The sequence below is a fragment of the Rana temporaria genome, chromosome 5, assembly GCF_905171775.1.
Source record: "Rana temporaria chromosome 5, aRanTem1.1, whole genome shotgun sequence".
NCBI classification, from domain to species: domain Eukaryota; kingdom Metazoa; phylum Chordata; class Amphibia; order Anura; family Ranidae; genus Rana; species Rana temporaria.
In genome coordinates, this window is record NC_053493.1 from 355,541,005 (window position 1) to 355,556,895 (window position 15,891).

The 15,891-nt window shown below is 43.6% G+C and overlaps 1 protein-coding gene across 1 annotated transcript in view; it reads right to left on the reverse strand.

The window, feature by feature from the left end:
- Positions 1-895: 895 nt before the first annotated feature.
- Positions 896-15,891, reverse strand: part of PIP4P2 (phosphatidylinositol-4,5-bisphosphate 4-phosphatase 2) — an 84,117-nt gene continuing 69,121 nt past the window's right edge. Inside the window, exons 6-7 of the mRNA XM_040354617.1 lie at positions 5,614-5,704; positions 896-1,500 (exon numbers count right to left, since the gene is read on the reverse strand). Coding sequence (XP_040210551.1) covers positions 1,357-1,500; positions 5,614-5,704 — 235 coding nt within the window. The 3' untranslated portion in view covers positions 896-1,356. The remainder of the gene's footprint in view (positions 1,501-5,613; positions 5,705-15,891) is intronic.

The window sequence follows — 15,891 nt, forward strand, 5'->3', positions numbered from 1 at the left end:
CCCCAAAGAATGGCACATAAAAAAAATAATCCTTTCTAATATAGCCCAATTGACATGTTTAACAATGAAAAATGACAGATGCCTGAACATGTAAATAAAGCTTAGAGATCTAGCAGCAAAGACAAAACTAATTTGCATATTATGTAGTGCAATGGGTATTCAGCACATGTCTCTGACCAAATATCACCCCTCCCCCAATGAATATGGTTAGATGATACAGAATTGGGCACACCAAACTGGGGGGCTTGTCATGTCCTGCCACATAGCAGGGGTATGCTGGAACCTCTGTGTAATCAACAGCAATGGCATTGTAGGGTTAATTTACTAAAACTAGAGTGCAAAATGTGGTGCAGCTCTACATAGAAACCAAAATCGGCTTCCATTTTTTGTTTTGTTAAAATGTTAAAGTGGAGGTTCACCCGGAAATTAAAATTTTTAACCTTAGATGGATGCTCGTTTTGTCAAGGGGAATCGGGTAGTTTTTTTAAAATCGAAGCTGTACTTACCGTTTTAGAGATGCATCTTCTCCGCCGCTTCCGGGTATGGGCTGCGGGACTGGGCGTTCCTATCTTGATTGACAGTCTTCCGAAAGGCTTCCGACGGTCGCATCCATCGCGTCACGATTTTCCGAAAGTAGCCGAACGTCGGTGCGCAGGCGCCGTATAGAGCCGCACCGACGTTCGGCTACTCGTGACGCGATGGATGTGACCGTTGGAAGCCTTTCGGAAGACTGTCAATCAAAATAGGAACGCCCGCTCCCGAAGACCATACCCGGAAGCGGCGGAGAAGATCGCTCTCTAAAACGGTAAGTACAGGTTCGATTTAAAAAAAAAAATAGCCGATTCCCCTAGACAAAATGAGCATCCATCTAAGGTTAAAAAAATGTTTTACGGTGAACTCCCGCTTTAAGTGAGCAAGCTGAAGTTAGAAGCTGATTGGCTACCATGCACAGCTGCGCCAGATTTTGCAGTCTACATTTTTAGTAAATCCGCCTCCATGTGTCCGAATCTGAGCATTATAAGGAAAGCCCAACTCTAGCAGAACAGTCTGCAAGGCTGCAGCTCCGTGGCACAAAGTCACAGCCTACACCTTTGATTCTTCAGGTGATTATCACCAAAGAATACAAACTGCAGTAGCTTGCAACATATTCCAGAGGTACAGCAGTGCAGATTGGGCTACCATCACTGAGTATGAAGGCCACGGGTGGACATTCTCATAATGCAGTTCAGTGGCTGAAAAAGTCCTTCAATGTACCAATCTGTGTAAATTCAGCCACAGCCCATGGGGGTTAGGAAAGCCAATACCCAAAACCATTAACCATAAATAACACACTAGAATTTTCTATTATAGACAGGTCTATGCAAAGGTATGCTCTGGATAGCTAACTTTTATGGCTCCCCAGTAACAAGCCCGAATAAGACAAACTAAGCCTAAAAGATAGGCAACCGCCCAGGAGACATATGTTGCACGGAAATGCCTGGCAAAGTCTTGTGTGCCGACCTGGGGAAAAAGCAGAGAATAAAGTCACTTTACCTGCATTAGTATTTCATGCATTCTAACAGTTAATTTCTGTATTAATTCTGTTAAAATGAAAAGAGTATTGACACTAAATTTTGGCCATACATGAATAGAAATTCTGCCAGTTCAGCAGGGACCAGACAAATTTCCATCAATGTGTGGCAGTCAACGCTTGGCAAAAATCTGTTGATGATAGACACACACTAATGGGGGTGCCATACAGCAACCTCGTTTTTGGGGTGGAGGAATCTGTTCATTATTTTTGTTCAGCTCACTGGCTAAATAGCAGTGTATGGGCAGCTCAAACTGGTTCTAAAAGGCTTGATTTTTTTTACCCTAATGCATTGTATGCATTAGGGTAAAAAAACCTTCTGGCTGCAGCTCACCACTCCCCCAAGCAGCTACTAATAACTTATCTGAGCACCATCTTGATCCAGCAATGTGCATGACAGCAGAGGTTCTCCCCGGTCTCTGACTCCTCATTGGCTCACTGGCTGTGATTGACAGCTGTGTGAGCCAATGAGAAGAGAGTAGGGCCAAGCCACGTTCTGTGCCCCCATAGGAAGAGGCTTGCTATTGGGGGCTCTTTTCAGGGGGTGGAGCCAGGGCTATCCAGCAATCTGTACCGATGGCCGTCACGTTGCTCTGTCCATTATTCATGTTAAACACGTTGAGGCATAGTGGTGCGACACATACGCCACTTCCTGCCCTGGGTTAACGCCACATCTGATAAATGGAACGCACGCCGGCTTCTGTGGATGGAGCGGCGTGGCAGCCATTAATACGGATTTATGGATAGACTTCGTACCAGTCATAGGGCAATTTTAAATGTAAATTGGCAATTTTATGCTGGATGTTTTATGTAAACTGAATAAATACTTTGCGCAATGATAGTATTTTTCTTGCATGAGTGAGAGAGGAGATCATATTCGTGGACACAGGATCCCTGGTGGATTGGATGTTCACGCTTATAGTTGATGGCAATCTGGTGAGTGAGAAATTTAGATGGTGGAGGATCACACACAAAATTTGTGGTGAACAGCAGGGATTTGGATACTAACATATTTTAATCACCACTTTGTTTGGGTGGACATTGTTTCATGCCAGACATTGTTTTTTTTGTTGTTCTCTTTTTTTTATCTCAGGCTTTCCAGCATAGAAGAGAGATCTGGGGACTTATAGATGTTTACATTCCTTGTAATAGGAATAAAAGTAATCACATTAATTTTTTTAAAGGGAAACTGAAAATAATTTTTTTACAGCGTCCCCATCCCCTTGTGCTCGCAAGCAGAAGTGAACGCATACGTAGGTCAAGGCCGCATATGGAAACGGCATTCAAACTACACATGTGAGGTATCGCCGCGAACATTTGAGTGAGAGCAATAATTCTAGTGCAAGACCACCTCTGTAAAATTTTTAAAGAAGAGGATTTTTAAGTAATAAAGTTTGGCACCATTCCAGGAGTGTACGCAATTTTAAAGCATGACAGTTTAGGTGAAAAAAAAGCAAAAGGAACCGTGCTCTTCTATCATAAACTACCATAGTGAATAAAAAAATAAATCTTCATTTAAATTATAAAAATTGCGAAGGCCATATATAGATCCCACATGTGAATTAACGTCCTCGTGAGTATAGGAAAGGTCCCTCTCCGCCCGCATGAAGACACACAATGCACTCACCAGACTTAATTGGCCCCTATTACACAAGGTCAAATTACGCATATGGGAAAATCCAAGATACATACATGAGGTCACAGGAATGAATCCAAGAATCCAAACCACTGCTGTCATCCATTCAGTAAGTATTATCTCCAGTGTTGCCATATAGAGAGAGAGTACCTGTGACCGCATGTCTGACATCCTGTATTCTCCCATATGCGAAATTCGACTCCCTGTACCAGGGGTCAATTAAGTCTGGTGAGTGCATAGTGTGTCTGCATGCGGGTGGAGAGCAACCTTTACTATTCCCGCTGAGGATGCCTATTCACATGTGGGTTTTATACATGGACTGCACAGTTTTTGTGTATTTTTATAATTTAAATGAAGATTTGTTTACTCACTATGGTGGTTTATAATATGTAATTTATGATATCAGAGTGAAGTTCCTATGTTTCTTTTTCACGTTACAGTTGTTTTTTACACTTTAGAACACGCAGCTCTTTATTGTGGTTGGTTTGTTTTTTAGTTACTGGTTTGTGCAGGTTCGGAACCTTTGGTTCCTTTATTTTCTTTTATGACATGTTGGGTATCTATTTACTCAGGGTAACATCATCTTTCACATTATACCAAAAATTGGGCTAAGCTTGGTGGTTTTTTTTTTTTTCCAATTCATGAAACTCTCTTTTCTCCAAAAAAAAGAGTTTAAAAAAATTGCGGCCCAAATACTGCGACATAAAAAATTGCAACGACAGCCATTTTATTCCCCAGGGTCTCTGATAAAAAAAAAATTATATAATGTTTGGGGGTTCTGAATAAATTTTCTAGCAAAAAATTATGATTTTTACATGTAGGAGAGGAGTGCCAGAATAGGCCTGGGCTGGAAAAATGTAATGCAGTCCACAGTGTTTGCGAACTTCGTTTGTGTGTGTTGATGTTGTTAAGAATATATTAACGTCCGTAGCAGATCACACATCCAATGCATTTTAAACCCGGTGCATAAATGCAAATTTCCTGCACAGTGTTCGTGTGTGAACCGACCCTTTGGCCCCTTTCACAAAGGCGGACCGATCAGGTGTTTTTTTTAGGCAAACCCGATATGACCATCCATTGCCCTCTATGGTGCTGCGGGACATGTGTAAACCCGCCAACATTCGATTCCATCCGCTAAAAAACAGACAGATGGGGGATTCGTTCCCCATATGTCTGGCGGATCAGGTGGTCCGTTTGCATCCAAAGCCCATAGAAGAATGTGGGCTGTGTCCATGTCCACTCTGCATAAGCTAAACGGACCCGAACCTGTCATCTGCTGATCAGCGGACACATCCCTTGCTGAGCGGGCAGATCCACGGGCAGAGTCCAAATGTGTAAAAGAGCCATTAGAGTGAAAACAAATATTTATTGTTAGAAAGAACTTCGGGCCAGATTCACAGAAGAGATACGACGGTGTATCTCCTGATACGCCTTCGTATCTCTGTGTTACGGCCGTTCTAACTATGCGACTGATTCATAGAATCAGTTACGCATAGCTAGCCCTAAGATCCGACAGGTGTAATTGAATTACACCGTCGGATCTTAAGGATGCAATTCTAGGCCGGCCGCTAGGTGGCGAGGCCATAGCGGTCGGCGTATAATATGCAAATGACTAGTTACGGCGATTCCCGAACGTCCGCGCTGCCCGTTGATCTAACTTTACGTAGTTTCCGTCGAGTTACGCCGTATAAAATTAGGGCTGAGCCCTAGTTGTTCTAAGCCATGTTAAGTATGGCCGTTGTTCCCGCGTCGAAATTTAAAAAACCGCGTCGTTTGCGCAAGTCGTCCGTGAATGGCGCTGGATGCCATTTACGTTAACGTCTAAACAAATGACGTCCGTGCGACGTCATTTAGCGCAATGCACGTCGGGTAATTTACCCGACGGAGCATGCGCAGTACGTTCGGCGCGGAAACGTGCCTAATTTAAATGGTGCCCGCCCCATTTGAATTGGGCGGGCTTGCGCCGAGCGCATTTACGTTACACCGCCGCAAGTTTACAGGTAAGAGTTTTGAGAATCAGGCACTTACGCTGTAAACCTGCGGCGGTGTAACGTAAATCAGATACGTTACGCTGCCGCGGAGCAACGTAATTGTATCTGAATCTGGCCCATAATATCTTGTGTTTCCTAAAACTAAACCACTATGTAATTATATAATAATTCTCAATGCTAAAACTAAATTTGTTGTAGTTTTTAAAACCTGGTACTTAAAAAAAAGGATATAAAAAAAAAAACAAACAAAGAAGAATTTAGTTTATAAGTTATAAAAAGCACAGTTCAAATTGGTGGACAGTTTTCATTGCAGTAAATTGTAATAGCACTCCAAGTACCAGTCATTCTCAAACTGAAAATTTACAGGAAAGAAGTCTTTGGGAGAAGAAAAAGTTAATAGCAAATGACTCACTTACCGTTAGGCCAACACCAATAAAAATGCAGATCATTCCCATTGTAATATAAGCACAACATCGTCGGCGGGGAAGGGCACTTCCTACAGATGATCTGACAGAAAATAATAGAGAATACAATTATTATTTTTTCCTTACTCCCCTCGCAAGCATCTCTTTCAGTTTACACAGTCCAATTGTCCTGCTTGCCATTGTCTTATTTCAAGACTGACCCAAAATGCTCCCTTACGCAATGCTCCCTTGCGCAATGCTCCCTTACGCAAAGGGACTTTGGGCTTGCGTCAATGGCACCAGTATAACTTAAGTTTAACCGGTTAAGACCCGGACCATTATGCAGGTTAAGGACCTTGCCCCTTTTTGCGATTCAGCACTGCATCGCTTTAACTGACAATTGCGCGGTCGTGCGACGTGGCTCCCAAACAAAATTGGCGTCCTTTCTTTTCCACAAATAGAGCTTTCTTTTGGTGGTATTTGATCACCTCTGCGTTTTTTTTTTTTTCCGATTATAATTCTTTTTTTATTTTAAAATAAATCAGTACAACACATATATATAAAAAATAATAATAATACATAACAGAACATTATTACAAAACAACAGTCACGGTCCATCTTATTATACATCCCCTTTTACCTTGTTGTCAAAATCAAACATATATCTCTCTCGTACGTATCTCTCCCATTTCCAAACATCCCTGAGAGAGAAAGGGAGAGAAAAAAAAAAAAAAAAAAAAACAACAACCAACCCTACTTCCCTCTCCTCCGACCCTTCTCCATATTCCTGTGGTTTCTCATTAAATCCCACATATACCCAATCCAAGTTCCCGGGCTCCTTCTATACCATTCAGCCTTATCCCCCTTAACCTTCCCCCCTGTGGTCCATATAGGACTTCCAGGGAGTCCAAGTTCTTAAATATTTTCCCCTTTTATATTGTGTTGTCAGAACTAACTCTTCTAATTTGCTTATTTCCTTAACTTTACATATCCACATCTCCGCTGTTGGTGGAACTGGTGACTTCCACCTCTTCGTTATACAGGCCTTAGCGGCATCTAATAGATGGCATATAATCATTTCCCTATAGGCTTTTTCTGGTATTTGGTTTAAATGCAGAAGATAGAATTCCGGATCTTCCGGAATCTCATATACTGAGCAAAACTGTAAAGCCCTTTTAATCTCTGCCCAAAAACTCCTTAGCATTGGGCACTCCCAGAATATATGTAGCATCGTTCCTTTGCTTCCCTGGCACCTCCGGCATTTATCGGATACCTCTGCAAAAAATTTGCTTAGCCTTTCTGGTGTCCTATACCATCTCGTGAAGATCTTATAGTTTGTCTCTTGTATTCTCACACATATTGATGTTTCGTGTGTTCGCCTGTATATGCATTGTCGCCAGTGGCGGTTCGTCCATAGAGGGCGCTGGAGCGCCGCCCCCTCTGGCTCTCACCGCCACTGAGTCAAAGAACATAGATTCATGCATTGCACGAATCTATGTTATTTTCGCCCCTGTCGCTGTTATTCAGATGGTCGGCGCTCAATGTCCAGCCATCTGAATAACGCCAGCTGGTTGGCTGTACGGAAAGGTCTATCAAAGCCAACAGCTCTGATAGGCTTTCCCAATACAGCCCTCGGGTCCCGGAAGCTTATTCTCGGAGCGCACAGACTGTACGCCCCTTGGATAAGATGACAGGTGTCTCAGCCAATCAGGTTGGCCGGTTCTGGCTACCGGTAACCCGATTGGCTGAGACGCCTGTCAGTCATCGAGGGCGGGAGAAGACATCGTGGGACGTGGATGCCTAAAACCAGTAAAGGTAAGTGCCGGGCAGGGGGGAAGAAAGCAATTTACAGGGCATAGTGGGGACAATTGGCACAGCGGCGACCATTAAAGGGCACAGTGGCTGCGTTTAATGGCATGGCACAGTGGTGACAATGTATGGCACAATGGCTGCGTTTAATGGCATGGCACAGTGGTTACAATGGATGGCACAGTGGTGACAATGGATGGCACAGTGGCTGCGTTTAATGGCATGGCACAGTGGTGACAATGTATGGCACAGTGGCTGCGTTTAATGGCATGGCACAGTGGTGACAATGGATGGCACAGTGGTGACAATGGATGGCACAGTGGTAACAATGGATGGCACAGTGGCTGCGTTTAATGGCATGGCACAGTGGTGACAATGTATGGCACAGTAGTGACAATTGATGGCACAGTGGCTGCGTTTAATGGCATGGCACAGTGGTGCAAATTGATGGCACAGTGGCTGCGTTTAATGGCATGGCACAGTGGTGACAATGGATGGCACAGTGGCTGCGTTTAATGGCATGGCACAGTGGTGACAATGTATAGGACAGTGGCTGCATTTGATGGCATGGCACAGTGGTGCGAATTGATGGCACAGTGGCTGCATTTGATGGCATGGCACAGTGGTGCAAATTGATGGCACAGTGGCTGCATTTGATGGCATGCAACAGTGGTGCAAATTGATGGCACAGTGGCTGCGTTTGATGGCATGCAACAGTGGCTGCGTTTGATGGCATGTAACAGTGGCTGCGTTTGGGCACAGTGAGACTGCAATTTTTTTTTTCCTTTGCGCCCCCCCAAAAATTTTGAGCACCAGCCACCACTGATTGTCGCTGTTCCGGACTGAAGGACTTCTCCAATTCCCATTCCTGAACACACCTCAGAGGGCAACCTCCTGATCGCACTAATAACTCATAGCTTATTGAAAGACTATGTAGTAATGTTCCTTGTTCATTACATATTTTCTCGAGTTTCATGAGTGGTCTTTCAAAGCTCTCTGGATTTGGCTAAGTGTTAAGGAAAGGAACTATCTGAAGTGCATTCCAGAATTTCAAACGGAATACATTTCCTATTTCCATCAGTTCCGCTATGGTTACCCATCTTCCCATGTGGATATACCTTGCTACTTGTGTACACTCTCTCTCAACTGCCGGAATGCTCCGTCTTCGTATCCCGATGGGAAGAGGGGGTTACCTATTACTGGGTATAGTGGGGAGGTCCTGGGCTCGATGCCCATCATAGGTAGTGCTGCTGCACAGATCCTCACCGTGTTACCCACTATTGGATTTTTATTCATTTCTTTAGGGAGTGAGGCAAACCACACGGTGCTCTTTCTAGAGGTGTTTTAAATTGCGCCTGTTCGATTTGTACCCATAGCTTCGTATCTGAATGCCTATTCCAGTCAATTAGCCTGTTCAGATGTGTTGCGTAATAATATTTCCTTATATCTGGGACTCCCAGTCCTCCCTGCTGCTTAGTGCTCATTAGTTGTTTCCTATGTATCCGGGGGTTCTTATGTGCCCATATGAACTCAAAGATCACTCTCTGACACTACTCTGACAATACTTTGATGGAATATGTATTGGTAATGTTTGTAATAAATACAAGATTTTCGGGAGTATGTTCATCTTAATAATATTGCAGCGTCCTAGCCAGCTATGAAAACCCTGGTTCCATTTATCCAATAAGATCTTTACTTTCTGTAAGAGGGGTGGGAAGTTCAGCTCAAAGATCTTCTCCGCCTTCCCTGCTAGTTGTATACCAAGGTATGTCAGAGCATTATCAGTCCATTTAAACTTGAATTTTTGTTTTAGATAGTTTATCGCAGTATGTGGGACGTTTACCCCCATCACTTCCCATTTATTAAAATTAATACGTAGGTTCGATAAAGATCCGTATCTCTCAAATTCCTTCATTAATTCTGGAATTGTGATCATTGGATTTGTAAGAGTGAACAACATATCGTCTGCATAGGCTGTAATTTTACAGTGGTTCTTCCCTATTTGTATACCTGAAATCTAGAGTTTACACGTAGCGTACACAGAAAAGGCTCTAGTGACAGGGCAAATAGAAGTGGTGACAGAGGGCAGCCCTGTCTTGTCGCATTTGAGATCGTGAGGGGCTCAGACAGAATTCCGTTGGCCCGTACCTGGGCTGTTAAGCCTGAATACATGGAGAATATCCACTGTATTATTTTGTTCCCAAAGCCGCCGTATTTTAGGACTGCCCTCATGTGACTCCACCTCACCCTGTCGAAGGCCTTCTCTGCGTCCGTATTGAGAAATACGCATTGCGTCTGTGTTGTGTTCGCTAACTGCACCAGGTTAATCACCTCTGCGGTTTTTATGTTTTGTGCTATAAACAAAAATAGAGTGACAATTTTGAAAAAAATTCAATATTTTTTTACTTTTTGTTATAATAAAATATCCCCCAAAAAAGATATAAATTTTTTTCCCCACAGTTTAGGCCGATACGTATTCTTCTACCTATTTTTGGTAAAAAAAAAAAATCGCAATTAGCGTTTATTGATTGGTTTGCGCAAAATTTATAGCGTTTACAAAATAGGGGATAGTTTTATGGCATTTTTTATTAATATTTTTTTTTTTACTACTAATGGCGGCGATCAGCGATTTTTTTTTGTGACTGCGACATTATGGCAGACACATCGGACACTTTTGACAAATTTTTGGGACCATTGTCATTTTCACAGCGAAAAGTGCTATAAAAATGCACCGATTACTGTGAAAATGACAATGGCAGTGAAGTGGTTAACCTCTAGGGGCGCTGTAGGGGTTAAGTGTGACCTCATGTGTGTTTCTTACTATAGGGGGGTGGGGCTGGACGTGTGACGTCAGTGATCATCGTTCCCTATATCAGGGAACAGACGATCACTGACACTGCCACAGAGAAGAACGGGGAAGGTTTGGTTACACTCACCTCTCCCCGTTCTTCAGCTCCTGTGACCCGATCGCGGGACACCCACGGCGATCGGGTCTGCGGGCGCGGTTACCGAGCTTCGGACCGGGTCTCGAGCACTCCGCCGGCGGCATGCTCGCGACCCACGGCTAGGCTCTTAAAGAAGACGTATATATACGTCCATGTGCCCAGCCGTGCCATTCTGTCAACGTATATAGTCGTGCGGCGGTCCTTATGTGGTTAACCACTTAAGCCCCGGACCAAAATGCAGGTATAGGACCAGGCCCCTTTTTGCGATTCGGGACTGCGTCGCTTTAACTGACAATCGCATGGTCGTGCGACGTGGCTTCCAAACAAATTTAGCGTCCTTTTTTCCCCACAAATAGAGCTTTCTATTGGTGGTATTTGATCACCTCTGCAGTTTTTAATTTTTGTGCTATAAACAAAAATAGAGTGACAATTTTGAAAAAAAAATCTATATTTTTTACTTGTTGCTATAATAAATATGCCCCAAAAAATTTTTCCTCAGTTTAGGCCGATGCGTATTCTTCTACAGATTTTTGGTAAAAAAAAAAAAATTGCAATAAGCGTTTATCGGTTGGTTTGCGCAAAATTTATAGCGTTTTTTACTACTAATGGCGGCGATCAGCGATTTATTTCGTGACTGCGACATTATGGCGGACACTTCGGACAATTTTGACACATTTTTGGGACCATTGTCATTTTCACAGCAAAAAATGCATTTAAAATCCAGCCCTAAACTCCCGTAATCAAGTAGTCGCTCACTCATACCATCTATGGAAGCTACATAACTATAAATACAATCTCACTTCTAAATCTCCCCCATACGCCTAATTTTTGGGCGATCCAAAATTCAGACCGAATACCCTAGTCCCAGGGGATCTCACATGGTGGATAAATAATAACCTAACCTCACTCTCCAATTTTATGGAAGACACCAATTTTATCCCTTTCTCCTCACTGAAATCAAAGTACCAGATCCCTGACTCAGAGTATGATAATTTCCTTCACATCAAGCAATTCTTCGACACACATTTCCAGATTTCGAACACCCAACCTCCCACCCTTTTTGAGAACCTATGTCTTAACTCTCCCAGAAAACGAGGATTTATTTCAGACCTTTGCTCCACCATAAAGGAACATTAAAAGGCACAATTTTTTTTTTTTTTTAAATAACAAACATGTTATACTTACCTCCACTGTGCAGCTCGTTTTGCACAGAGTGGCCCCGATCCGTGTCTTCTGGGGTCCCTCGGCGGCTGTCTCGGCTCCTCCTCGCAAAAGCTTTCTACCTTCATGCGAGCGAGCGAGCATGGTGGAAAGCTTTTGCGAGCGTGCTCCCGTGATACAGCAGCGGCTATAGCCGCCGACTGTATCACTCGGCCCCGCCCCCCCGGCGCGTCGCGTCATTCGCTGTGATCGACAGCAGCGCCAGCATTAAGGTAAAAAAAAACTTTTACCTTTACAACCCCTTTAATTAAAGCGGAGGTTCACCGGTAAAATGCTGTTTTTACCCTTAGATGCTCATTTAGTCTAGGGGAATCGGCTAGCTGTTCTAAAATCCGAGCATTACTTACCGTTGTAGAGGGCGATCTTCTCCGCCACTTCCGGGTATGGGCTGCGGGACTGGGCGTTCCTTCTTGATTGACAGTCTTCCGACATGCTTCCGACGGTCGCATCCATCGCGTCACGATTTTCCGAAAGTAGCCGAACGTCGGTGCGCAGGCGCAGTATAGAGCCGCACCGACGTTCGGCTTCTTTCGGCTACTCGTGACGCGATGGATGCGACCGTCGGAAGCCTTTCGGAAGCCTGTCGGAAGACTGTCAATCAAGAAGGAACGCCCAGTCCCGAAGACCCATACCCGGAAGTGGCAGAGAAGATCGCCCTCTACAACGGTAAGTACTGCTCGGATTTTAAAACAACTAGCCGATTCCCCTAGACTAAATGAGCATCCATCTAAGGGTAAAAGAGCAAAAAACAGCATTTATGGGTGAACTCCCGCTTTAATAACACAGATTCTCACAAACTACCGTATATGCTTAAATGGGAACAAGACGAAAACTTCACTTACTCTACAGTTAATTGGGATAATTGTATAAACAACCTACACAAATGCACTAAATCCATTTCTATCAAAGAAACAGCCCTAAAATTATTTACAAGATGGTATTACACCCCAATTGAACTCCATTCCATTTTTCCTTTATCTTCCCCTTCTTGCTTGAGAGATTGCAATTCCTTAGGCTCGTTCCCCCACATCTTCTGGCATTGTGACAGAGGCATTTGGTCACAACTGGAGAATTTCGCCTCCAAAATCTCTGGCAATATAATTATAACTTTACATAATTGCATTCTTTTTTCCCCATTTCTTCTTTCCACTTGCCAAATGAGGTTGATTCACACAATATGTGTCGCCATACACTGGCTAATAGCTTCCCATTGGAAATCGCCATCAATTCCCCTAGCCCCACTCAAACCCAGAATCAACAATATAAACTTAATGGAAAAAATCTTCCATACCCTACAAAACACGAATCACATATTTAATAACAAATGGTCTCCTTGGATTGAGCATTCCCCCATGTTCTTCAACCCAGTCTAGACTCCCCTCGTTTGTCATACTTTATTTGATATGGTTTGATCTCAGCCTATGACACTGTTTTTCCGTCCTTCAACTTGTCTGCTAATATAGATAATATTTGATACCTTTATGCGATATACTGATTTGTCAACTCGTTCTGATTTCTCATATGATTTAACCCTCATTTTGTGTCTGCATTATTTGTATGGATTTGTACCACCATCTATTTCTTTAATAAAAGTTTGTAAACAAAAAAATAAAATGCATTCTTTATTGTGGAAATGACAGTTGCAGTTTGGGAGTTAACCACAGAGGGCGCTGAAGGGGTTATGTTTCACCTAGTGTGTGTTTACAACTGTAGGGGGGTGTGGCTGTAGGAGTGACGTCATCTATTGTGTCTCCCTATAAAGGGAATGACACGATCAATGCAGCCGCCACAGTGAAGCACGGGGTGGCTGCATACACACGGCTCTCCCCATTCTTCAGTTCCGGGGACCGAACGCGGGACCCCAGCGGCGATCGGGTAGATGTACAGGACGTGCCGGTACGTCCATCTGCCCAGCCGTGCAATTCTGCCGATGTATATTTACAGGCGGTGGTCCTTAAGTGGTTAAGAGGCTTCAGAGATCATTCAAAATTCATTGACAAAAAAATTTGACCTACAGTTTTTTTTTTTTCAAAGAGTGCAGCCTTGCTGGGCTCGGCCCACATGGCCGTGTCATTCATTCACAGAGTTCTCTGACATTCTTTGCAGATGTCGGCTTGTACTTCTCAATGAACTACCACAGCCCTGTTGCATGCTCTGGTAGTTCATACATTCTTTATGATGTACAGCAGACAGCTTACACTGACAGTTTGCAGGAGTCCTGCATGGCACCAGCGATCTACTGATCACTGGTGTAATGCTTTCCAGGCTCCTAAAAAAAAAAAGTAAAATGCAATTTTTTTTTACCTGCAAAAAAAATGTGCATTTATTCTTTTTATTTAAAAAGTGAACTTATCCCTTAAATAAAATGTTTTATTTTTTTATTTTATTTTTTTCACATCATTGTCATTTAACAAGTTATTTTTCACACACACAGCATAGGCATACAGTGGATATAACCTGTAAAAATGTCAGTTTTCTGTGATGTAAAAACATTAGACAAAGATAAACCATTTCAGAACTTTTTCCACATTTAATGTGACCTATAAAAAATCGAATTTAATGTGGTTGCATAAGTATGCACACCCTCTTATAACTGGGGATGTAGCCGTGTTTAGAATTAGGCAATCACATTCAAACTCATGTTAAATAGAAACCAGTACACACCTGCCATCATTTAAAGCGCCTCTGATTAACCCACAAAAAAGTTCATCTGTTCTAGTAGGTCTTTCCTGACAATTTTCTTAGTCACATCGTACAGCAAAAGCCATGGTCTACAAAGAGCTTCCAAAGCATCAGAGGGATGTCTTTTTTAAAAGGTATCAGTCAGCAGAAGGGTACAAAAGAATTTCCAAACATTAGATATACCATGGAACACAGTGAAGATGGTCATCATCAAGTGGAGTGTAACAGGAGTGACTTTAGGGGCACAGGGTGAATGAGAACCCCACTATGGTCTGTGCTAGTCACATTTAATGCGGTCAGATATTGTATATATATTGTGTGTTGGCTGATGTATACTAGTAAGCTTGCTGTGATGAAAGGGGTGAGGTGTGATTGCATTCCATTGTCTATTGTGGTAATTAAGTCTGCTATGTGGATTGGAGCTTGGTAGGCAGTCTGCATACCTATTATGGGATGTTAAAGTGTCTTGCTGTGAGGAAAGGGGGGGAATCACTCCAGCAACCCCCCCCCCCCCCTGCTAAGACTGTTTACTGAAGGAGAAGTTTGAACACACCTGACCTGTATCACCATTGTCATTGGACAATTTAACCCACCCTGTTTCCCAAGGGTGGGAGGGATGTATTTTGAAGAGGAATGTGTTACCATGTGCAGATAATAAAGATTCATTCCCTGTGTTGAACCTCAAACAAGAGCTGTGTGTCTCGTTTCTGGGGGGATTATCATCGGTCGTGTTCGTTTGCCTGATTGTGGAGTGTCGATAAGCTGTCTTGGGTGGAATGGAATATCATGAACGGATTTAACCCCTGTCCCATTTGGGGTTCCGTTACAATTGGTGGCAGCAGTGGGATGATCCCACAGCCTTAAAGGACAGCTACAAGGACACAGGACAATGGAGTCTCAGTATGCACGGCTGAAGCGCTCCACCCTCAAGGACTTACTGGAGAGCCGGGGCAGACCGGCCAGCAACCGTAAAAAGATGGACATGATCACAGAACTTGTCCAAATGGATGGAGCGGAAAGACCCAACATAACGGAAAGGCCCAGCGTAACAGACAGGACCCCGGAGGAGGCAAGCTTTGATCGGGCTGTCAAACTAAGACTGGCACACTATGGTCCTAACCCTCCACCGGAGATCATAGACCGGGTTATAGCTGCTGTGGATGCAAATTGGCTACGGCAAAGAGGTTCCGCAGCAGCAGAAGTCACAGCAGCACCAGCTGAAAGGAGAAAGATACATTTTGCTGCTTTTAAGAACTTCATTGAAACTGAAGGGGAGATTGATGGGTACCTTGCTGATTTTGAACGGCAATGTGCCCTACACCGGGTGCCCACAGAGGAATGGGTTACCATTTTGTCTGGGAAATTGTCCGGCCGGGCCAGTGAAGCGTTCAGGGCCATCCCAGACAAGGATATTATGAACTATGGACTGGTAAAAGAAGCACTTTTGGCCAGGTATGCCGTCACACCAGAGGCATACCGGAGGCGTTTCCGAGAGACGAGCAAGCAGACTGGAGACTCATATACCGAGTGGGCATGCCGCCTACACCGCACAGCATCCCACTGGGTCGATGGATGCCAAGCAGAATCCGGGGAAGAGGTGCTGCAGGTGTTCCTACTGGAGCACTTCTTTGAC